This window comes from Geotrypetes seraphini, chromosome 9 (assembly GCF_902459505.1).
Source record: "Geotrypetes seraphini chromosome 9, aGeoSer1.1, whole genome shotgun sequence".
NCBI classification, from domain to species: domain Eukaryota; kingdom Metazoa; phylum Chordata; class Amphibia; order Gymnophiona; family Dermophiidae; genus Geotrypetes; species Geotrypetes seraphini.
In genome coordinates this window covers 79,643,265-79,669,112 of record NC_047092.1, presented here as the reverse complement: position 1 = coordinate 79,669,112, position 25,848 = coordinate 79,643,265, and the positions used below count along the sequence as shown (strand labels likewise).

At 42.2% G+C, this 25,848-nt stretch overlaps 1 protein-coding gene across 1 annotated transcript in view; it reads left to right on the top strand.

Annotated features, from left to right (window-relative positions):
* GRIP1 (glutamate receptor interacting protein 1) overlaps positions 1-25,848 on the top strand; it is a 399,879-nt gene that overhangs the window by 163,164 nt on the left and 210,867 nt on the right. Inside the window, 2 exon segments of the mRNA XM_033958481.1 lie at positions 8,381-8,526; positions 20,657-20,740. Of these exon segments, the coding sequence (XP_033814372.1) occupies positions 8,381-8,526; positions 20,657-20,740 (230 nt within the window).

Here is a 25,848-nt window from a genome sequence, read left to right as displayed (position 1 = left end):
ATGGGGAGGGGAAGTATATATAGATACGTGGAGGGGCATTTTCAATAGGAATAAGTCTGAGTTTGGATGTTATGGGAAAGACATCCAGAAATCTAGTAGAGAAAATGTCCATTCTCAAAACAGCAAGACATCTATCTTTTTTTTTTTTAATGACCTATGTAAACATTTTGGTCCTTAGTACATCTATCTTTTTTAGCCATGCTCAAATATAAATATGTCCACATAAAAAATGCACAAAAGAAAGTTATTCAGACCCAAAGCAACCAGCATTCTTGGCAAACCGTTCACAGGGAGCTGAGCACAGCAGAGGGGCACTGCAGGGGTACTGTAGTGACTGTCACATTTCAAAGTCCCAGACATACATGTCACTATAAACTGCTTACATTGTATGGTGAGCCCTCTAAAACCCATCCAAAGCTTACTGTACCCACCTGAATACCACAACAATAGTCCGTATGTCTGCAAATGTCATCTTAATGTAGGTACAGTAGGTTTTGGAGGGCTTACCATACAATATAAGCAAGATATGGTGACATCTGTCCCTTTAACTTTTAATGTGAAATTCACTGCATAAATAAACCTTAGAGTGCCCCTCTGCTCTCTGGGCTCAAATGTCTGTGTAAACATCTGAAGCTGCTTGGGCTGAGAACTTTTCAACACCCCTTCTAATACAGGCTAGAATGTACTGTTTTTAAAACATATTTGGGTGGTGGGAGGGGGTCGGTGACCACTGGAGGATTAAAGGGGTTCATGTCTTAATCCTTCCAGTGTTTATCTGGTCAGTTTGGACTAGAGAGCTGCACAGGAATGGAGACGACGGGAATCCCGCGGGACCCACGGGTTCCCCCTTTGGGTCATGGGGATCCCATGAGGATGCCCCCTAGGGTCACGGAGATCCCGTGGGGACGCCTCCTAGGGTCGAAGGGATCCTGGGGAGTTTGATGCACTCGAGCCGTGAGGCTCGTCTTCTTTTCCCTACCTGCCCTGCCGCAGCACACAGCCGACCGGAAGTCTTCCGCGATGTCAGCGCTGACGTTGGAGGGAGAGCTTAAGCAAAGCCCTCCCTCTCTCCGACGTCAGCACTGACATCGGGAAGACTTCCAGTCGACTGTGTGCTGCAGTAGGGCAGGTAGGGAAAAGAAGACGAGCCTCGCGGCTCGAGCTCCATTTTGCTTGCAGATGAGGGCTGAGAGGCAGAACACAAAAGGGGGGAGGGAGGTGTGTTTTTGGCACAAGGCATGAACTTGGGAGAGAGGACGGAGGAAGGGAGGGAAAGAGATGCTAAGGTGGGAAGGGAGTGCATTTTTGGAAACAAGGCATGAACTTGGGAAAGAGATGCTGAGGTAGGGGAAGGAATGCGTTTTTGGAAACAAGGCATGAACTTGGGAAAGAGATGCTGAGGTGGGGGAGGGAGTGCGTTTTTGGAAACAAGACATGAACTTGGGAAAGAGGTTGGAAGAAGGGAGGGAAAGAGATGTTGAGGTGGGGGAGGGAATGCGTTTTTGGACACAGAAGGCATGGACTTTGGAGAGAGGAAGGGAGGGAAAGAGATGCTGAGGTGGGGGAGGGAATGCGTTTTTGAACATAGAAGGCATGAACTTGGGAGAGAGGAAGGGAGGGAAAGAGATGGTTGTGTGGAATGGAAGAAAGGAAAAGTTTTGGTCATAGGGAGGGAGTGAGGTACAGATGAGAGGGAGAAATATTGTGGTGGAAAGGGAACAGTGGGACAGATTGAAATGGATGCAAGAGGGAGGAATGTTGGACATAGTGGTGAAGGGAATGGAGGGAGAGATGTGGCATGATGCTGGAGAGGGATGATAGAAGGAGAAATGTTGGGCATGGGGCTGGTGGGCAGGCACGAAAGATGAGAAAGGGATAAATGCTGGACCATGGTAGGAGGAACAAATGGACAGCAACAGAAGAATTTACAGAAGATGGGAAAGCGGAAAAAACTGGGACCAACTTTATGGAAAAATAAGTCTCCAGACAACAAAGGTAAAAAACGAAATTTATTGACTAAAATATGTTAGCTTTGGGAAATGTATATAGCAGATGTCTTTGTATTGTGTTCAAAAGAAAAGGAAATGCATTTCTGGTTTTATTTCTACAGTGTTGAAGTACTTGCTAACCCTTGCTGTGACTGGTGGGGATCCCCAAGCACCGCCAGCAGAGGACCTCCTCTAGAGATGGCCAGAACTCCCCTCCACCAAGCATAGCAGTCGCTGGCAACATCCATGAGCCACTGAGGTGCCAGCATCTGTGACTCAGGGATGCTACTGCTGTCTGCCAAGCTTGGCAAAAGGGACCCCCCGGCCAACTGCAAAGGAAGTCCTCAGCTGACAGCTTGCGGGTTCTCATCATCTGAGTATTTATATTTTATATTTACATTAGAGGCTCTGGTAGAAACCCGTTTACAAAGTATGTATTCTTCCCAATTAATATTTCCATATTAATAAAGTCTCTTTGCTTATTTGTAAATGGGTTTCTACCAGCGCCTTTAATTCAGAAGCATAATTAAATGAAATAACTATTTCTGAAGTCTATAGGGACGGGCGGGGACGGAGGGGATTCCTCGTGGAGACGGGTGGGGATGGAGGGGATTCCTCACGGGGACGGGTGAGGACAGGTGTGATTTTGACGGGGACGGGTGAGGACAGGTGTGATTTTGGCGGGGATGGGTGGGATTTCTGTCCTTGTGCCACTCTCTAGTTTGGACACCTTTTTAAGCATTTAGTTGCTTTTAAAACAGGTCTAGCTTCAAACATCCCAGGATGAAAGTCCAAGTCCTAAGCCTGCCCAAAATATGCCTCTAACATGCCCTCTTAAGATCTGGATGCACTGGAGACAAAACAACCAGAAAGATGTCTAGAAAGTCTGTTTTGAGAATGCCCACTTGGACATTTTGACTAGTAAGACATCCAAGTGCTGGTATATGCTGGCTTTTGGGTTTCTATCTTTTTTGAAAATGAGCCCCACTGAAGTATAAATAAAAAGGCCAGATTGGACTGGGGTTCAAGAGAAATGTGCAAATAGAAACTTACATACAGTGAAACTTATCAATTAGTGAATTTCTCCTTTCAAATTGCTTCTTTCTGCCCTATGAATTGTTCCAATTTTCAAAAACTACTGTCCCCTTACAACTGCCCTTTGTCTTCAAACTTCTGCTCACAAGCACCTTACCACCCCACAATCTGCCTCTAAGCCCCCAAACGGCTGACTCAATCAATGAACTGGCTCAGGATGCCAGGGTCATCCTTCAGACTTCTAGAGGAATAGATGCTGGACCGGAATTCTGGCATCCTATATTACTAGTGCACTGAACCAGTGCCTCACCTGATCCAGCAGGAGGGGAAGACTGGAGAGAGGGAGAAATATGAGATCACAGGTAGGTAGGTAGGGGGGGTTGAAAGAGATACCAGATTTGGGGGGGGGGGCACAAATGCTAAAAATGTCTCAAGGTGCCACAGTCTTGAGTTGGCCTCGCTCCTCAAAATACCTCTCTCCTGCTTCCCCGTGAAATGAACCTCCACCTTGCAAAAATAAAACAATGTGTTTCTATGGGAAAAAATAGTTCAAACATCTGCAGCATTTCAACGCTAATTCACTGTAATTTAGCAATTAAGAAATAGTGCCTTTCAAACAATCCCCTCCTCCCATATCCTCTCCCTAACATAGGCACACAGAAAATCATATCTTCTGACATGTCCATGTACATACAAATACAGTACACTTAAGCAGTCATAAACACACACATATACACACATGCAGGTCTGCAGTAAAGAAACAGTGAACCCAAAACAAAAGAAAAAAACTGCAGAACACTGTACAAGATGCAGGCAATGTTTATTTCAATAAACAATTGGTTTGCACACAAAATAAACCACCTTAGGTAGGTAAAGGGACCCGACACTATCTGTGTTTCGATCAACATGTCTTCATCAGGGGTCCCAGAGATAGTGGTAAAAAATATATATACCCAACAATGTTGCCTGGTCTATGGGCTGCATTTGTTTGGTGTTTGATGAACCTGCCATGGGCCATGTTTCAGAGTAATCTCCTGTATCAGAGGTCAACCAAGAACTTTTTGCCAGCTAGCATACTGGTTTAATCCAATAGCACTTTATTTTTGGCCATTGTTTCAGTAGTGAGTGGACTAATTTGGTTGACCCCTGATGCAGGTATTTACACCGAAACATAGCTCATAATGGGTTCATCAATAAAACAAAGTTTAGTTGCCCCAAACTTGAAGGCCCTTGGTGCTATTTTCTTTTATTGTTGTGTGGTGTTTATCTTGACTTTCTTCTCTTTATTGTTTGAATATTCCTGCTAAACCAGCCATTCCCTAACCAACTAGGTTAGGGGCAGTCTGGAGGTAGACTTTGGCCAGAGTCATAACTTAACTGGCTAGTGGCAATATTCAATCTGCTAAAGCCTAGTAAACGCATAAAACCCTTGTAACAGATTCAGGGATTTTCACGCTGTAAGACTGCAGTTAGGCTTATGGGTAGCAGGGGGGCATTAGACAGTTAAAAGAAAACTACATGTCCCATAAGAATAGCCTTACTGGTCAGAACAATGGTCCATCAAGCCCAATAGCCTGTTCTCACGTTGGCCAATCCAGATCACTAGTACCTGGCCAAAACCCAAGGTGTAACAATATTCCATGCTACCAATTCAAGGTAAGCAGTGGATTCCCCCATGTATTTCTCAATAACAGACTATGGACTTTTCCTCCAACCTTTCTTAAAACCAGCTATGCTATCCGCTCTTACCACATCTTCTGGTAACGCGTTCCAGAGCTTAACTATTCTCTGAGTGAAAAAAAAAAATTTCCTCCTATTGGTTTTAAAAGTATTTCCCTGTAACTTCATCGAGTGTCTTTGTAATTTTTGACAAGAGTGAAAAATCGATCCACTTGTACCCGTTCTACTCCTCTCAGGATTTTACTTCAATCATATCTCCCCTCAGCCGTCTCTTTTCCAAGCTGAAGAGCCCTAACCGTTTTAGCCTTTCCTTATACGTTTTAGCCTTTCCTTATCCCCTTTACCATCTTGGTTGCTCGTCTTTGAACCTTTTCTAGTGCCTATATCTTTATTGAGATAAGAAGACCAGAATTGAGTGCCCTGAGTTTTCAGTAGTGCTGAGTCAGAGGGATGGGACTCACGGAGGAGTGCTTCTGCCTAGAATTAAATGCTTCAGAGAGAACCCAGTAAGGGAGAGGTCCCAAGGGAAGAGCCCCCTGTGAAAGGACTCCTAGTTTTCCTAGATGTGGGCTAGGGCAGAAGCCCGGGGAAATTGAAGGCTGCCACCTGAAGCTGAGAGAAAGCAGAAGGGAACAGAATAATTCCATTACTGCCTGGCTGAGTAGAGTTACCAGATTTTCCAATGGAATATCCGGACCCATGGCCACGCCCACAGGCCTGTCCCATTCTGCCCTGTTCCACCTGCGTCGTACCCCATTCTGCCCCCAGCCCCTGCCCCCAGATTGGCATCCATGCATGCGCAGATGTGGCGTGACATCACTGCATCACGTCCCGCTCATGCACGGATGCCCCCTTCTGACACGATTTTTACAGGAAGCTTTTCAAAACCCGGACAAAGTGTCAGGTTTTGAAAAGCCATCTGGACCCCTGGACATTATCTCGAAAAGGAGGACATGTCTGGGGAAATCTGAACGTCTGGTACCCCTATAGCTAAGGTAAGCCACAGTGATATTGTATTACTTGTAAGGCAAACCAATAAAGAGAACACTTGATTGATGTTAAAAGTGTTTGTGAAACATGTGCTGGATGTTCCTGATAATTCAGGCCAGCCTGCTCCTTGAGGCTAGCCTGCCACACTAGGACACTCTTGTCATAGCCCTCTTTTACAAAGCCGATTACTACGGAAGCCCACCATGATTACACTGAAGCCCACTGGGAATTCATAAACTTTGATGTTGTTGCTGCGCGTCTTTGTAAAAAGGTGGGGGGGGGGGGGGGGGGGGGGGGAGTATGTTAGAAAACCAAAAAGATATTCAATGCTGGGTAATTCAGCTGAAGGTTGTAAGCATTTTACAAGTCTCATACTGCTGTGTGCTGATTATTTTCAATAATATATAATGGGGTGCTATACATGAAAGGTTTTAAATAGCCAATTACATTCCATAGACAGGCAGTGCTAGAATTTAACACGTTGAAAATATCTGAAATTTTAAATAAACACAACTCCTGTACATCAAATACCATACATTATTTTAATGTAAAATAACCTCACATCATGGAAATAGATGCAGATTCTCAGCAAAATAGTGCTCTTTTTTGTTAGGTACCATCGACTCATGCTTGAGTCTTATACAGGATGATTGATATGCAGGGATACATCACAGCATTAAATTGTAGCAGTCAGATTTTTAAGAATAATCATAGTTTGAACATATTATCCATTATTATAAAAACATTTCCTTTATTGGCATTGAAGGGGGGAGTTGCTTAGTATATCCCCAAAAGAACCATTCCTAACAGAGGCCTAGTTCAGTTTTCACTGATACAACAGCTAACTGCAGGTTTTGTGAGGCTATTTTATAAGAACATAGGGCTAATATTTTGAAAACAAGAAAATGTCCAAAAAGGGACTTTTTTCTATGCCAAGCACCTTCCAATTTGCTATTTTTGAAACTCATTTTTTAGATGGATTTCTATGGTGATTGTCTGCAGTGCATCTAAATCTGAAGGGGGCATGTTGAAGGTATGGCTTGAGCAAGACTAGGGAAGGCTTATGATTTGGATATTTTTCTGGAATAATCCAGCATTTTAGAAAACATCCAGGGCACAATTTGGAATGTTTGGAGTTAGACCTATTTTTACAATGAATAAGTGCCAAAAGTGTCCAAACTAATCAGATGACCACTGGAGGGATGAAAGCATGAGCCTCCCACACTCCCCAAGTGGTCACTGATTCCCCTCCCATCCCCCAAAGATGTGAATGAAACAATACATACCTGTCTGCATGATAGCTTCAAGATGTTATGGTCAGTCCTAGTAGAGTGGCAAGCAGGTTTCTGGTAGTAGCCTAGTGGGTGATATAGTGAACTGTTAGGATGGGGACCCTGCGCCATATTCCATTCCAACTTACTATAATTATAGTGGGTTATGTGAGCCTTTCAAGCCTAACCCGAATCCCACTGTACCTACATATAGGTGACACCTGTAGGCATAAGGGCTATTGGTATGGTATACCAATACAGTTGGAATCCAGTAGATTGTGGATGGGTTTTGGAGGCTAACCATAAACTATAAGGGGTTATAATTAGATGTGTATCTGGGCATTTTTTATATAAAGTTCACTGCAGTGCACCCCTAAGGTGCCCATTTGCTTTGCTGGGATGTCTACTAAAAATACTGGCCCTTCCTACATCCATGGCTTGTTTTGTATGTTTTTTCTTTTGGATATGTATTTTTTTTCAAAATTGTTCATAAAAGTATAGATGCAATGAGGACAAGCAACATCTAAGAAATGGCCATTTTTGAAACCAAAAGACATTGTTCTGTTTTGAAAATGGTCATGTTCGCTAAACTTAGATTTGGACATCATATTAAAGATGCAGCTGCACGGCATATAAAGGTACAGAATAGTCACCACTACAATCACCGCTTATACATACATTCAGCAGCACTACTTAAAGGAGCAGTACCATGAATATATGTTTTTAAACCAGTACTACCACTCAACTTTGATGATGGCTGTCAGTTAATATTTGGGCCCATAGATAAATATACTTTTAAATAACATACGTGCTCATGCAGAAGAGTATTATGAGGTAATATACAGTCGTGGCATTAACCCAGATATTCAATGCCAGATCATGAATGGGCATCGGCCTTGAATTTCCCGGCTTAGGCAGCTGGCTACATTTATGCAGTTAAATACAATATTCAGCACTTAGCTGCATTAAGATGAACCACATAAGATAAGACTGCGTTTTATGCAGCAATGTACTAAATATTGGCACTTATCGGCACTTCACTGCATAAGTGCCAACTTCACTCTCAGATTACCCACAATCTAGCAGGTTTTGTCTTGGATATTCTTCAGTACTTAATTGATTAAGTGCCATTGATAAATCCATGGTTAGCATCAGACAAGTTATTTAAATGACCAGGAGCTTCTCCTGCCTGTTTGAATTTTGACCTCTATATTGTTGCTTGCTTTGCCTAGATAAATAGCCATAATTATTGCAATAAAATTCATACTTTTTTTTCCAGTCAATTGACTGTTTGCATTAACTCAGGACAGCCTCATTTTGTTATTAATTTCTAGTATATGTTTCTAATAAGAAATGACAAAATAAAAGTAAAATGATTGTCTGTTTTGATGAAAATTTAAACTGTGTTTGATGCAGAAGTGACCAATTAAATATAGGAGACTATATTAGATCCGTGAATGGAATCAACCTGACCAAGTTCCAGCACGATGAGATTATCAATCTGCTCAAGAATGTTGGAGAACATGTAATCCTCGAAATTGAGTACAAGCTTCCTCCTGTTTGTAAGTAAAAAAAAAAAAATTTGTCTTCGACTGTATTAACATAATTCTCTCTGCAGTGCTATCAATAGGAATATGGAATAAAAAAATATGGGACCAATATTCAGCAGTACTGTATAAAAGGCTGACCTAACTTTGGTTGCTTAGCTTTGTGGGTGCCAGCTCTTAATATTGGCTGGCACCCACATAATTTCCAGATCATAACATCTTTGCTGCCAAGCCAATCATACATCCTTGATCTCTCCACTATGATCTACACTTATCCCCACAGTCCTGATCCCCCTATACCTGAAACAGTGGCAGAGTAAGGGGGGGCAGACCACCCTGGGTACTGTCTTGGTGAGAGCACTGGCACCTCTCCCCCCCCCCCATGCCCACACTCGTGCACTCCCTTCCCCCCCATACCTCTTTAAAATCTTTAACTAGTGCGAGCAACTACTACTCCAGCCTGCTGCTCACGTCAACCTGGCTCCCTCTGAAATCACTTCCAGGTTGCAGGGTCAGGAAGGGATGTCAGAGGGAAAGCCAATGCCAGTGCAAGCAGTAGGCCAGAGAAGCTGTTCGAGCTAGTGAAGATTTAAAGAGGTACAGGGGTGGGAGGGAGGGTGCGAGTGTGGCATGGGGGGCGCAGAAGGAGTGGGGAGGGGGGGACGCTACCCGCTCTGGGTGAATCATAGAACATATGAATAGCCTTACTGGGTCAGACCAATGGTCCATCAAGCCCAGCAACCCGTTCTCGCGGTGGCCAATCCAAGTCACTAGTACCTGGCCAAAACCCAAAGAGTAGCAACATTCCATGCTACCGATCCAGGGCAAGCAGAGGCTTACCCCATGTCTTAATAACAGACTATGGACTTTTCCTCCAGGAATTTGTCCAAATCTTTCTTAAAAACCAGCTACGCTATCCATTTTTATCACAACCTCTGGCAACGCATTCCAGAGCTTAACTATTCTTTGAGTGAAAAAAATATTTCCTCCTATTGGTTTTTAAAAGTATTTCCCTGCAGTTTCATCGAGTGTCCTCTAGTCCTACCCTCATTATCTCACTGCCTGAAACCTCCCAATCCAATCCCCCCCACCATGTTCTGATCCCTTGAGTTATCCCTTGGTTCTGATCCTTGTTATTTGTAGAGTCTGAACCTCCCTCACCTGAGTCCTCCATCTGATCCCCCTAACCAATTTTAAACTCCCTCCCCCTCAAGGCTCCTCCCACTTACCAAACCACCCAAGAACCCTTTGAGCCATCTCTAGTCAACTAGTTAGATGGGGCAGAAGCAGCCCCCCTCTGCTCCTGCTCTGTCTGGCTCTGAGTGTAAAACAAAAAAAAGACGGTACCCACTGATCCCTGGTGGCCTTGTGGTGGTAGCACTAGGGGAATCAGCCTTCCATATAATGGGACTGGATTAGCTATGACCCATATAAATGCCAGCAGCCAGCAAGTGTCCATTCATACCTGGATATTTAATGTCAGTGCCTGGACATGGCCTAGCATTGAATATCCAGGTATAATTTAGCCAGCAAAAGTCAGTACTTACAAAACTGCCGACTGACTGAAAGAGTGGTATATATAAGATTATCTGATTTTCCCTTGGGAAAAACCAGACCCATGGCCAAGCCCCCTGGACCGCCCAGTTCTGGTTTACATCTTATTTATCAGATCGTACTTCTGCTGTTTTCTTTAAAGACTCAATCTCAAACTTTTCTTTAACTACTCACGGTGTTCCTCAAGGATCCATTCTTTCTCCTTTATTATTCAATATCTTTCTTGCTCCGTTAATTACTTTGTGTCAATCCGTGGGTTTTCAAGTTTATGCATATGCAGACGATATCCAGCTTCTGCATTCAATTGATACCAATAAAATGTCTGATATCCAAGAGATCAACGAAAAACTTGATCTAGTTTATCACTGGTTAAATGCAAACAAATTGGCTCTCAATATCAAAAAATCCAATATTATGTTATTCCCATGGAAAGAAAGTTCAACTCTCATTGCTCCTATTACTATAAAAAATATCCCATTGCAATTTAGTAAACAATATTAAATTTTAGGGGTTACTTTTGACACCAAACTTAATTTTCATGATCACATCAGTACTATTATTAAAACTACCTTTTACAGACTACGTAAGATTCGAACAATTTCAAAATTTCTATGCCCCAAATCTTTAAATATTCTTATTCACTCGTTGGTAATTGCGAAATTGGACTACTGCAATGCACTCTTTAAAGGGATAGCATTAAATGAGATCAAACGTCTCCAAATTATTCAAAACGTCTCTATTAAACTTATAACTAACTCTAGAAAGTTTGATCATGTTACTCCTCTTTTAATAAAAGCACATTGGCTCCCAGTCACTCATCGAATAACTTATGAACTCTGTCTACTCACCTTCAAGGCTTTACTCAATAAAACTCCAGCTTTTATCTATAAATTATTAATCCCATACAATCCGACTAGAACATTAAGGTCCAATGAGCAAAATTTACTAACCATTCCTTCACTCAAGATCATTAATACAAGACGGCAATTCATTTTTTCAGTAACTGCTCCACAGATTTGGAACGTCCTCCCAATCTATCTACGAAATGAGCATGATCTGGGAAAATTTAAAAGTAATCTTAAAGCATTTCTTTTTAAAGATGCATTTGGCATTTGATTTATTAATTTTTAAACTGTTGTTTTAAATCTTAAATTTTACTATTACATACCTTCCCATTGTTTTTTTCCTTTGTTTGTTCTACTTTTCTATCATGAATTGTATTTCACTTTCCCTTTTTACCTTTTGTTACGAATATGTTGAACCATTTCTAATATTATGTTATTATTTAAGTTTGATTTGTATTATATGTTTAATCTTTTTTAAAGTTTGTATTGTATTGTTTCCCTCTGAATGTATTTTAAATTGTACATCGCTTTGAATTATGATTAAGCGATTAATCAAAAAATCATTAAACTTGAAACTTGAAACTTTTGCCTCTGTCACGCCCTGTTCTGCCCCCAGCCCCGCCTGGGTTGGAATCCGTGCATGCTGTAGCGGAGCCGGTACCTGCGTCCTCAGCAATCCCGGACTCTGCTCACTTCAACGAGGCCCTCACGTGCTTCCTGCAAGTAGGAAGTCCTGCTGGAACAGCCTTGCCAACACTGGAACTATAATGGTTATCAAAGAAACATCAAATCTTGGTTCAAAAATAAAGTCATTTATTGTGGCATGTGTGAGTCTATGCACAACTGGACCTGGCTCCACAAGTAACAATGATAGTCCAGCAACTAAACAAAGCAAAACAGAGCTCAAATCAAAAGAGCTCAGTTACCACCTTACTTCAGGTAAGTAAATAATCCACATAGTCCCAAAATCATTGTTATTAGCTGGTCTAAGTAAATGTCCACAAATGTTGCTGCCTTCAAACTTCACCAAGTCTTCAGCAATAAAGCCAGCCCTTTTGATAGAGCTACATGCAAGCCTGTGGTTTCTGCTGGCTTGCTCCCAATCAGCTTAGCTAAGCTGATGTGGGGGGAGGGGAGTAAGTGAATCCACCTTTTTAAACTTTTCTGTAAAACAGAATGCCACGAATGGCTCCACTAACCCACCCAAATGGTAAGTGGATTCTCCCCAAGGTTCCTTACTTCCCTCAGGTATCTTAACCCATTCAAAACCTAGTTCAAAACTTCAGGTATTCAGTCATTCAGCACTTGGAACAAAACAAACGTTTTTTTTTTTCTTTCCCTGTTCCAAATGAACACAGCAGTAGCAGCCTCATTATATTCTCAAGGCAGCTTGCCTTGAGCAACCCCTCCTTAGCTTAACCCAGCTATAATATAGACTGCACAGACCTGCCACTTAACTCCAGTCCATGCCGCAATCTTCAGGCAGTCCTTCCGTCTGTGTCCAGTCCATGGGTTCAAGTACTGGCTGCTGGCTGGTTCCAAGGTCAGTATCAGCCTCAGTCATTTCAATATCCTGGGGCTGCAGTGCTCCATCAGGAGAGTCCTCTCCTGTAGCTGGCCCAGGAAAGACTGATCTTTTCCTTCTCAGGGCAGCCTCTAAATTGCACAATTTCCCACACCCTGTTCTCCCAGGGGGAGGAGTTGGTTGCACTGCCCTCTTAGGTTTAGCTGCACTCTTGCTTATTACCCTCAGCTGGGGACTAGCAGAGGGAGAGGTGTGTCTCAGAGGCTGTTCCAAGCTGTTCCTCTTAACCACCTCCACTCCCTGCAACTGGATTTTTTTAGACTTAAAGGGGCAGTCAGTAATTTCCTTCTTACTGCTCACTACCCTATCTCTTTCCTTAGTGCTCTGTATGTTAGGGGTGACCTTGGTCCTATCACGGCCAGGCACGAGTCCAGCTTTAGGGCTAGGATCGTGACATACTCCCACCCTAAAATTTTGACTGTCCTTTAATTTAAAGAAAAGGGGGTTCCCTTCTTACATTGTCACTAAGTCTGACAATACCATCTGAGCAAACAGGATATCCCGTTAGTAGCGTCTCCTTGGTTTATTAAATTTTTTAGCTAGCTCTAAGGTTGGCGGATCGGGGTCCTCAAAGTCCTCGGGCCATCTCAAGATCGGTGGCTGGTATGGTTTTCCTAAAGCCCCATCAACCTGACTCTTGGCCCCTTCCAAACCATCCACCCTCTGAGCCAATGCTGATATAACCTGAGTTATACCTCCTAACTCTTTTTCCTGCATATTTTCAATTTGCTGCCTCACTGCCTCAAGATCCTGATCCATTCCTTTAAACGTATCTAGGACCTTCTCAAAGTGTTGAGTGTGTTCCTCTATTTGTTCTTCTTGCAATCTCTGCCTTGCCACCCAACCTTCTGTCGTGCCAGTTCTGGTGGTTAGCTCACCGCAAGTGTTCTCCATTTCCCTGACACTATTCTGGATCGCCTGCTGTTGAGCCTGACTTTCTTTTACTTGACCCTGGACTAATTCCAGTTGGGCGGTCACCTGCGCCATGAGACCAGCCAGTTTTTCCGCTTCTCTCTGGCACTGGGCAGTGCTTTCATCCCTAGCCTGCTGCCTATTCCTCATTAACTGATCCTCCCACGCCTGAGACTTGGCTTCTACCTGCAATTTTAGCTTGGCCTCCCAATCCCTTCGTGTAGATGTCAGCTCATCCCTTAATTTCAATATCTCCGCGTCCAAGTCGGCTAGCTTAGCAGCCTCACTCTCTTCCCTCAGGAGGGGACCTAAGTCAGCGCGAGCTCCCTTTTCCGGAGTCCCTACCCCTGTGGATCCAAATCCCTGTTCCCCCCTGTCTGTCTCTGGGAGGCGAGACCACTGTGCTAGGTTGGGGTGCCAAATCCGTTCACAGATTAGCTGGGCAATTCGTTCCCCGACTTGCACTCTGTACTCTTTGTCACCATGGTTGACTAGTAGCACCGCTACATTACCCCTAAAATCTGGGTCAATGACCCCGGCGGCTACATCGATTAGCTGTTTTAATGCTAATCCGGATCTTGGTGCTACCCTAAGATAGGCACCTGGTGGGGGAGACACTTGAATGTCGGTTTTTATCAGGGCCCTTCCCTTAGCCGGGATAACTTGGTCATGAGCAGCATACAGGTCATAACCCGCGGCCCTAGGGTATGCCCGTGTGGGAGCCCTGGCCTGGTCCGACAGTGGGGCCCACCTAATTGTAGGCTTCCACTGTTTTGTTTTCTGCGCTCGGGATCTGCGTGTCCTTGCTGAAGCATCAATTATACTTCCCTCTACCTGAGTGCCCAACACATATCCTCCCTGTCTCTCACCGCCGCTGAACCTCCCTGTCTGTGCCTGTACTAGCCAGTCCCGTCCCAATATTAAGGGGTAAGGCACCGAATCTAATACGGCCACTGGTAAGAGAGATTTTTTTCCTTTATATTGAAGGTTCAGGTGTCCAAGAGGGTATTCATGGGCCTCCCCATGAATACAAGTTATGGGTACCTTCTCCATCACTGTGCCTGGGCCTTCACCTAGCTCTTCCCACAGTTTTCTTGACACCACCGATTGCTCGGCGCCTGTGTCAACCAGAGCTAAGACTTCTTTGTCCGCTACCAGGACCTTCACCCGATATTCCCTAGGGTGCTTGTCCGCTAGTCCCCGGGCATACACAAAATCTCTTTTCTTTTTACAGAATCTTTGTGTATGCCCCACTTTCCCACAGCAGAAACAACGTAGCCCCTTCCGTGAGACCTCCCTGGGCTTGGACCACCCCGTTTTATGGGTCGGCCTTTGGGATCCTGTATTCTTATCCCCCCGGGCCTGTTCCTTACTTTCTTCAGGGGCCTCTAAGGAAGTAGTCCTTTCTGCTACCAGTCTCTGGACTGGCCCACCGGCTGTACTTGGGAAGGAGCACTGTAGCAGCTGAGCTAATAGTTTGGTCTGCTCACCCATTGCCATCACAAGTTCATTGTGCTGCTGCCTGGCTTGTTCCTGGCTGTGCTCCCATAAGTCCTGGGTCGCCTTGAGTACAGCCTGTAGGTCTTTGCTTTGATTTTGCCCCTCGGCGGTCAGGAAAGCAATCAGCTGCTGTTGGTCCATCGTGCCGGGCAGCCTACAAAAAGAAACAAACAGAAAGACCAACCCAAGTGCGGTACCACAATACAAGGGTAGTCAATCTCCCTCACCCCCCCCTGGTTACGTCTCTTACCAGAGAGCAAGGTGAGTCTCAGCCTTTGGATTGTAGGCCTCCTTGGCCCCCAGTCGCTTATCTGCGTTTTTGTCCTCTTTTATAGGTTCGCCGCCTCCTGGATCTTTCTCCGACTTCTGGCCCACCGCAAGTGTCAGCCGGATCACTGTGGTCCTGTGCTTCCTCCGCACACCTGGTCGCAGCCGCCTGGAACTCAGCTCCTCACCGACAGGAACCAACACAACAAACTAACAAAATAAGCTAAAACAACAAATTAGCTGAAGTCCATGGAAAAAAAAAAATTTTCCCACTATATTTTAAATTTTTTTTTTTTTTTCCCCAAAAGTTCCACCAGTGTCCAGCAGGAGGCGCTATATCCCACCACTGATACCAATTGTAGCGGAGCCGGTACCTGCGTCCTCAGCAATCCCGGACTCTGCTCACTTCAACGAGGCCCTCACGTGCTTCCTGCAAGTAGGAAGTCCTGCTGGAACAGCCTTGCCAACACTGGAACTATAATGGTTATCAAAGAAACATCAAATCTTGGTTCAAAAATAAAGTCATTTATTGTGGCATGTGTGAGTCTATGCACAACTGGACCTGGCTCCACAAGTAACAATGATAGTCCAGCAACTAAACAAAGCAAAACAGAGCTCAAATCAAAAGAGCTCAGTTACCACCTTACTTCAGGTAAGTAAATAATCCACATAGTCCCAAAATCATTGTTATTAGCTGGTCTAAGTAAATGTCCACAAATGTTGCTGCCTTCAAACTTCACCAAGTCTTCAGCAATAAAGCCAGCCCTTTTGATAGAGCTACATGCAAGCCTGTGGTTCTGCTGGCTTGCTCCCAATCAGCTTAGCTAAGCTGATGTGGGGGGAGGGGAGTAAGTGAATCCACCTTTTTAAACTTTTCTGTAAAACAGAATGCCATGAATGGCTCCACTAACCCACCCAAATGGTAAGTGGATTCTCCCCAAGGTTCCTTACTTCCCTCAGGTATCTTAACCCATTCAAAACCTAGTTCAAAACTTCAGGTATTCAGTCATTCAGCACTTGGAACAAAACAAACGTTTTTTTTTTCTTTCCCTGTTCCAAATGAACACAGCAGTAGCAGCCTCATTATATTCTCAAGGCAGCTTGCCTTGAGCAACCCCTCCTTAGCTTAACCCAGCTATAATATAGACTGCACAGACCTGCCACTTAACTCCAGTCCATGCCGCAATCTTCAGGCAGTCCTTCCGTCTGTGTCCAGTCCATGGGTTCAAGTACTGGCTGCTGGCTGGTTCCAAGGTCAGTATCAGCCTCAGTCATTTCAATATCCTGGGGCTGCAGTGCTCCATCAGGAGAGTCCTCTCCTGTAGCTGGCCCAGGAAAGACTGATCTTTTCCTTCTCAGGGCAGCCTCTAAATTGCACAATTTCCCACACCCTGTTCTCCCAGGGGGAGGAGTTGGTTGCACTGCCCTCTTAGGTTTAGCTGCACTCTTGCTTATTACCCTCAGCTGGGGACTAGCAGAGGGAGAGGTGTGTCTCAGAGGCTGTTCCAAGCTGTTCCTCTTAACCACCTCCACTCCCTGCAACTGGATTTTTTTAGACTTAAAGGGGCAGTCAGTAATTTCCTTCTTACTGCTCACTACCCTATCTCTTTCCTTAGTGCTCTGTATGTTAGGGGTGACCTTGGTCCTATCACGGCCAGGCACGAGTCCAGCTTTAGGGCTAGGATCGTGACAATGCGCAGAATTGATGCAATGATATCACACGCACGTGTGACATCACCATGTTGCATCCGCAGATGCCCCTTCCCAACGTGATTTTGTTGGGAAGTTTTTCAAAACCCAGATGGACTCCGGACATGTCCTCAAATGGAGGACATGTCCGGGAAAATCTGGACATCTGGTAACCTTAGGTATATTCGTTACAAGTATGTTTTAAACAGACTTCCCAGGTTTCCTCTTATGAAAATCCTCTCCTCAAAATACACATAAACTTACTTATTGTTACTTCTGACAGAGAAACTAGAGACTCAACTAGATTGTGATAATATAACAAATTATTTCAGTTCAGTTCAGTTCTTGGTCATTGTTTTAAATTCAACTCTGTAGTAACTATAATTATTACTTTTTGAAAGAAATTTGGAGTTCTACTCCAGTTTCCAGAAACAAAAATCAAGGTCATAATTTGGTACTAATTGGCACTGTTTGCTACACATGATACATATCTAGAGACTGAATTACCCCTGAACTGTAGACAATGTGTGGCCCAGTAGTCTGAGTAAGGGGCTGTCAACCAAGTACCTGGTTTTTTGCCAAGTATTAGAGATCTGAATTGGCCACTTTTGGAAAGAGGATGCTGAGCTAGATGAACCATTGGTCTGATCCAGTATGGCTATTTTATATTGTTATGAAATTGGGGGTCAAATGCTGCTTTTTGTACTAATACTCTTTGCAATTTAGGCAAGTCATTTTATCTTTATTGCCTCAGGTATTCACCTAGAGTCCTTTTACTAAAGCTTAGTGCATGCCAGGGGCAGACTGACCATTGGAACAACAGGGGCATACAGACCATTGGAACAACTGTCCACAACAGTAGGGGACCCACTCTCTTTTAGCTTCCATATAGATTAAATACTTTTTAAAAGTGGTTAGGAGCTCATGATCCTTAGTGTCCAGGGGCGCAGACCACTGTCAGTCCACCCCTGGTGAGCACTAATGGGCATTGAATGGATTATGCCATCAAGTTGGCCACTGACTCATAGAAACATGCACAGTGAGGAATCCACCCTGTGATGTTTCACAGCAGAGTACAGGAGTGGTTTGCCATTGCCTTCTCTTGCGCAGTGTGCGGCTCCACTATGTCACTGCTGCCCACATAGGGCCCCTCAGCCTAGAGCACCTTGTATTCCCAGGTGGTCTCCCATCCAGATACTAGTCAAGTCCAACCCTGCCTAGTTTCTCATAGTAAGAGCGGGTCTACCTATGGACCATGTGGCATTTAGTACTGGATCCATGACCACTAGGAAGTGTAAGGTAGCGGTAATTGGTGATTCCCTTCTGAGGGGTACAGAAGCATCCATGTGCAGACCAGACATGATGTCACGAGAGGTATGCTGTATGCTGGTGCCAAAATCCAAGATGTTACGGAGAGCTTGCCGAGACTCATCAAGCCTGATGACTACTATCTGATGCTGCTCATTCACATTGGCACTAATGATACTGCCAGGTCCCCTGCGAATGTGTCAAAAGTGACTTTGTGGTTCTGGGAGAGAAGGTGAAGCAGTCGGGTGCGCAGGTGGTATTCTCATCCATCCTTCTTGTCGAGGGTAAAGGCCAAAGCAGAGGAAGCTCACATCCTGGACATGAATGCGTGGCTACGTGGATGGTGTTGTCGAGAGTGTTTTGGCTTCTTGAACCATGGGATGATCTTCCAAGGGCTACTGAGTAGGGATGGTGTGCATCTATCAAAGAAGGGAAGAAGTGTCTTCACCAGCAGGCTGGCTAATCTACTGAAGAGGGCTTTAAACTAGAAGTGATGGGGCAGGGTGATCATAGCTTCTAGGTGAGTATAAGCCCTCAGGTAAGTAAATCACTGAATACCTCTACACCAGGGCTGCCCAAGTCCGGTCCTCGAGATCTACCGGCAGGAGAGAACACGCAGGAAAGAGAGATATGCATACCAAGAAGGCAGTGCAGGCAAATCTCTCTCGTGCATATTCATTGCGGATAGCCTGAAAACCTGGCCTGCTGGTAGATCTCGATGACCGGACTTGGGCAGCCCTGCTCTACACAGATGGAAAAAAGGGGCAATGTCTGGAAAGCAGTATATACCAGTGGTTCCCAAACCTGTCCTGGGGGACCCCCAGCCAGTCAGGTTTTCAAGATATCCCTAATGAATATGCATGAGAGAGATTTGCATACCTGTCACTTCCATTATATGCAGATCTCTCTCATGCATATTCATTAGGGATATCTTGAAAGCCTGACTGGCTGGGGGTCCCCTAGGACAGGTTTGGGAACCACTGGCATATACTAATGCTCGAAGTATGGGAAACAAGATTCTGGATCTAGAAACTGTGATGGAAGAAGAGGACTTGGATATAGTGGCGATCACAGAGAACCATGACTGGGATGTAGTTATATTGGGCTATAATCTGTTCAGAAAAGACAGGGTAGGAAGAAAAGGAGGAGGAATAGCTTTATAGGTGTAATTTATACTGAACGCCACCAAGACCAAAGCTATTGGTTTCCGCACTGCACAACAGAACGTCATGACTAACCTCACTCTTCCATCAGACATCACTTTCATAATGGAAAAATCCAGCAAGGTACTCAGCTGCATCTTAGATGACACTCTCACAATGGAACCACAAATCTCTAACCTTCGGAAAAAGACCATCTGCACTATGCGTCGACTGTGACTCACAAGACCATACTTCCACCCACATCACTTTGCTCTGATCGTTCAGATGATGGTCTTACCTCAACTGGACTATTGCAACTCCGCCTACCTAAGTATCAACACCACTCTTATTCACAAACTACAGCTCATCCAGAACACAAACTACAGCTCATCCAGAACACAGCCATTAGACTAATCTACAAATTAAAGAAATATGATTCAATCACAACCTTCATCAGACAACTACACTGGCTCCCAATATCATCCCAAATAAACTTCAAAACTTTATATATCCTACACCAGATTTTGTACAGAAACTCAGCTGCCTACCACATCCAACTATTCTCTATTGCTTGGTCGACATCAAGAAGTATCCTTAACAGAATTCAACTAAACCTGCCATCCACAAAATACCTTCACTACAAGTGAATTTTCCTCTCTATGCTAACCTGGAATGACCACCCAGAAGCAATCAGGAAGGAGACAACTACACCACATTCAGGAAAAACCTGAAGACCCACCTCTTTGACAATTAACTGTGTCAGCTTCTGTATAGCACCCCTCCTTCTAGGCCCTTCCCCTTGCTTCTCTGTGCCCCCCACCCCTACTCCTTTTCCCTCTTCCTCTTTGATCTGTCATCTTGAGCTTGTATAGGTTTGTGCGACTCACAAATGGAAGATTAGATTAGACTATTGTAATTACATGTGTATATCCAACATTTAGGAAAATATTTTACCTTGTAAGCTAGTATTCTATAACCACGTTTTAGCAACTGAATACTTCTACTTATAAGCTTTACATTCAAGTGGTGCCACCCTCAGTATGCCCCAAATCCTGTCCCCATTTTGGAGAGCTAATTTTGACTACATAACAATTTATCCCCCTCTTTTACTAAGGCGTGCTAGCCATTTTAGCGCATGCTAAACGTTAACGCGTCCATAGAATATAGCAGACGCGTTGTCATTTAGCGCATGCTAAAACAGCTAGCACACCTTAGTAAAAGGACCCCTATATTTCCATAATTATCTGTTTAAATGCCACAGATGTTTTAGAGGGTTATATGGCCACCTCCATCAGTTGCATAAGTGCTTATGAGTATTGATCTCTATGTTTTTATTTTGACAGCCGTCCAAGGTTGTAGTATCATCTTTAAAACAGTGGAAGTCACATTACCTAAAGAAGAAAACACTTTTGGATTTGTAATGCGAGGTAAATTTGTAATAATTATTGATAATCAACAATTGACTTGGTTGTTTTATAATAATATAAGCCACCAATAGATAAACATAAAAATAGACTGTTGGGTATTATGACTAGGGTAGCCATCCAAATGGTAACAAAAAATTGGAAAAATTTTGATCGTTTGAATTTTACTTTTTGGTGGCACTCATGTTTAGTTTATAGATATGAAAAAATGATATTTATGCAAGGAGGTAATAAATGGTTTAAATGGGTATGGGGTCCATTGACTAACTTTATTGATACTACTTGAATGATGTTTCCCTTTACTCCTGATTAGAATTTACACATCCAGGGAGAGGAGGTGGGAGGGAGATATTATATTGGGATTGCTTTCTTGATTATATTGAAATAAGAGGGGGGGGGGGGTTGAAAATATTATTTATATATTTTATTGAAAGTTGTAAGTGCTATTTTTAAATATATCCTTTTTAAAAAAAAATCTTTATTCATTTCATATCTTAAAATCAAGTACAGTAAATGATTAACAATTGAACATTTAAAAACACTTGAATTCTTACATTTGATCGTATCATCCTAAAATATTGTACCCCCCCTCATTTTATATAATCAAATTTTCCCTCCCCCATATGTCATATATTATCAGGGAAGAATATTTTTAATTACATTACATTACATTACAGATTTCTATTCCGCCATTACTCTTTGCAATAATCTATCAATGGCCTCCACTCATCCTGAAATTTGCTATAATTTCCTTTTTGGACAGCTAATGCCCTTTCCATTTTATATATGTGGCACACAGAGTTCCACCAGAAACATTAATTGAGTCTATTCCAGTTTTTCCAGTTGTACGTGATCTGTTGAATGGCAACCCTTGTTAAAATGAGCAATAATTTATTATTATTAGAGGAAATTTGTTTCTTTGCCCTCATTTCCATGCCAAATAATACTGTGTCCAAATTGATTTCCAAAATTCTAGTATATATGGACAATAGAATAACAAGTGATCTAAAGTCCCTGCTTCAAGATGGCAATGGTAAAAGGGTAATTTGAAAAGATTTATAGAATTCTACTGTGAAACCATCACCACCTGGAGCGGATCCAACTCTAAGGAACCCCAATGCTGTTTGTAATTCTTTTATTGATATTGGCTTTTCCAAACTTTCTTTTATATGCTCAGGAATTTTTGGTCCCTTAATTAAATTTAGAAATTCTAATCCTTCTTTTTGCCAATAGTCTTCCCGCCTTATTTGAATTTCCATAATACATTGTTTGTTAAGAGAATAAGTCTTTTCTTATCATTTTAGAAGAAATCTCATTGTATTTCCCTTTAACTTTTAGTTATTCTTGTAAAGTAGAATTGTCCCAATTATTAATCAATTTTGATTCTAATCTCTTGTTCAAGATTGGAAAATTGTTTTATAATTTGTTTTTTAGTAAATGTTGAAAAGGAAACAATTTTTCCCCTTACGGTAGCTTTGAATGCATCCCAAATTGTTTCTATAGAGATATCTTCAGTATTATTAAATTGAAAGTATTCATATATTTTTGATTGAATTCTCTCAACAAAATTTGGTTCTGCAAGCAATGTATTATAAAATCTCCATATTGCTTTACTATTAATTTGATCAATTAAGTTCATTTTGATCCATACCCCTCTATGATCAGATAGAATGATTGGATCAACAGAGGCTTGTGTTACTTGTTGAACTAAGGAGCCTGAAACAAATATTCTAGAAAAAGATGTATGGACTTGGGAGCAAAAAGAAAATTCCCGTTCATTAAAATGAAATATTCGCCATATATCATGCAAATCACAATTTTGTACCGAATTTTTAAGTCCTAAAGATTTCACATATCTACTAGGTTTTTTATCCAAAAACGGATCTATCACAGCATTTAAATCCCCAGCCACAACTAGATTAGAAGCAGCCAGTGGTATTAATAGTTGTTGTAGATTCTTAAAGAATTCAATTTGGTTCGAATTAGGTGCATATACATTAAACAGTACCAAAGTAGTATTTCCCATTACAATGTCCACATGGATCCATCTTCCTGATGGATCTGCATTTTTCATCTTGATAAGTATTGCTACCCCAGCTTTTTTCCCTCTAGCTGGTGCAAAAAAACAGTGTTTTACCCAGTCACATTCTAGCTTCTTTGATTCTATAGTTGACAGGTGAGTTTCTTGGATATAACATATGTCTACATTTTGTTTTTTTTTAATAAAAGTGTTTTTTTTTCTTTTTATCGGATGGTTGAGACCATTTACATTTAGAGAATATATTTTAATCATCATTCAATAAATATATTAATAACACATGGATCTTATTAAATAATGTATCATATAGTAACCTTTTTTATACTCATATCCCTTAAATTTTTCCATTCTTCCCTAGATTTATTATTCATTTTCTTAGATATTAATTCCCAAAAACCCAACCCTAATCCCTCCCATATACCCCCCATATTATTATACAATAACTTGAAGACATAGGATTAGGCAAGTTCCCCTATCCCTCCCCTGAAACCTCTGATTATTTAAGCTGTCCTAATATGTCAATTAAATTAGTTATATCTTTCCTATTATATGTATTTTATCCAATTAACTATTTATCATCTGTATAGTATATCAATTTAAAATTAGTTCACTGGTAAACACATAATTCAAATATATAAATCCATAAGATATAGGAAATCTATATTTGATATCTCCCAAATATTTATTCCTTTACAACACAATAATTATATCCTTTTGTCCATTTCAACCATAAAAATATCTTTAAATTCCTTCCTTTATTCCTTCTTTCCTTTCTATTTTCTTCACTCTCCTTCTTCTGTTTTCCTTTCCTTTCTTTCTTCTGACTTTGGTTTTTTAAAATTCTCCAGAGATCAGGGATTAATGAATGTGAACTTCAATAATCTTACTATATATATCTAGAGGAAACAGGACTTGATATTAGGCATCCAAGGGGCATATAAACACCATTCCAAGCTTTATCATTGTCTATCAATTGCATCTATAAACACCAGAGGTTTTATTTTCATACTTGAAGAAACTCGAGGGACACTAGGGGGAGCTGCAATCTGAGTGTACTTCGGGATCCAATTCGGAATGGATGTAGTGGGGTAAGCTCATACCCAGCGGGAATTGCTGACTTGCATATCCAAGACACGTGTTGAACTTCTTTTGCCGCTCTGGATTATCATGCAATCAACAGAACAATTCCTTCAGCATCAAAAAGTATTGTCAAATTCAGCGGGACTGAAAGTTCCCATCGGAAACAGGAAGCAAGTGGATGGAATCGCCTCAGCCGCTTACTTCCGACCTTCGCAGCATAGAGTCACATCCTCTCCTGCGTTCTCTCCACCATCCCCCTCCCTCGGAACAAAATCTTACTCCAAGAATATCTCCGGAATTTCCCTGTATCATCTCTCTCCACAATATCTTCAGGTGTATTCTACCGTTTCTTTTTCCTCCTCCATAGCTCTGCACAAGATTCTCACATTCATCAATCATCTCCTGCCAGCTGAAGTTTCATTTCCATCACAAAGGATCTTCTCTGTTCTAGAAGTGGAATATGTCAACATCAGAATTCCATTCCAGGTTTTCCAAACATCAGCAGATAAGTTGCAGCTTTTTAGAATATTCATACATTCAAAAGAGTTGTTCAGTTCTATGCAATCTATTCTGTTAACAGATTTTTTTTTCCCCAGTGGCCATTTTAGATTACAAAAATAAATTATTTAAACAAATATTTAGTTTTCTTTGTTGAATTATTCAATTCTGTATTTCTTTTTTTTTTTGGGGGGGGGATCCATTTTAAACTATATTCATTTGGTATTCCATGGGTATCTCTTGGGCAGTAATAAATTCTTTGAGTTTATCTGGATCATTAAAGATGTAAAGTTTGTCTTTATGTGTGACTTTCATTTGCGATGGATAAAACAAACCATATCTTGCCCCAATCTCTTTTAATGATTTTCTTAATTGTAAAAATCTTTGTCTTAAAAGCACTGTCTCTCTAACCAAATCTGGAATTATTATTAACTTAGAGTCTTTGTAAGTTAAGTTTTTAGTTTCTTTTGTCGCTTTTTAATTTCCATAACATGTTGGAATCTAAATAATTTAAATATGATTGTTCTAGGCTTACCTTGTGAAGGTTTTTTTTCCCAGTCTATGTGCTTTTTCAATTTGAAATGTAGTTTGTGTTTTAATTGGCAGGAGTTTTGGAATTATTTCTTCAAGAAAGGCAATTATGTTTTTCCCTTCATATCCTTCCTTAAGCCCTACTAATCTTAAATTCTGTGTTCTTGAGAAGTTTTCAAGTTCAATTAGTTTCTTATGGATAGAACATAAGAACATAAGAAGTTGCCTCCACTGGGTCAGACCAGAGGTCCATCGCGCCCAGTGGTCCACTCCTGCGGCGGCCCATCAGGTCTATGACCTGTGAAGTGGTTCCTGACCATTTCTCTAACCTACCTCTACTTCTATCTGTACCCCTCAATCCCCTTATCCTTTAGGAACCTATCTAAACCTTCCTTGAACCCCTGTAATGTGCTCTGGCCTATCACAACCTCCGGAAGCGCGTTCCATGTGTCAACCACCCTCTGGGTAAAAAAGAACTTCCTAGCATTTGTTCTAAACCTGTCCCCTCTCAGTTTCTCCGAGTGACCCCTTGTACTTGTGGTTCCCCACAGTCTGAAGAATCTGTCCCTGTCTACCTTCTCTATGCCCCTCAGGATTTTGAAGGTTTCTATCATGTCTCCTCTAAGTCTCCGCTTTTCCAGGGAGAACAGCCCCAGCATTTTCAACCTGTCAGCGTATGAAAAGTTTTCCATACCTTTTATCAGTTTAGTCGCTCTTCTCTGGACCCCCTCAAGTACTGCCATGTCCTTCTTGAGGTACGGCGACCAGTACTGGACACAGTACTCCAGATGTGGACACACCATTGCACGATACAGCGGAATGATGACTTCCTTCGTCCTGGTTGTGATACCCTTTTTAATGATACCCAGCATTCTGTTTGCTTTCTTTGAGGCTGTTGCACACTGTGCCGATGCTTTCAATGTTGATTCCACCATCACCCCCAGATCTTTTTAAAGGTTGCTCA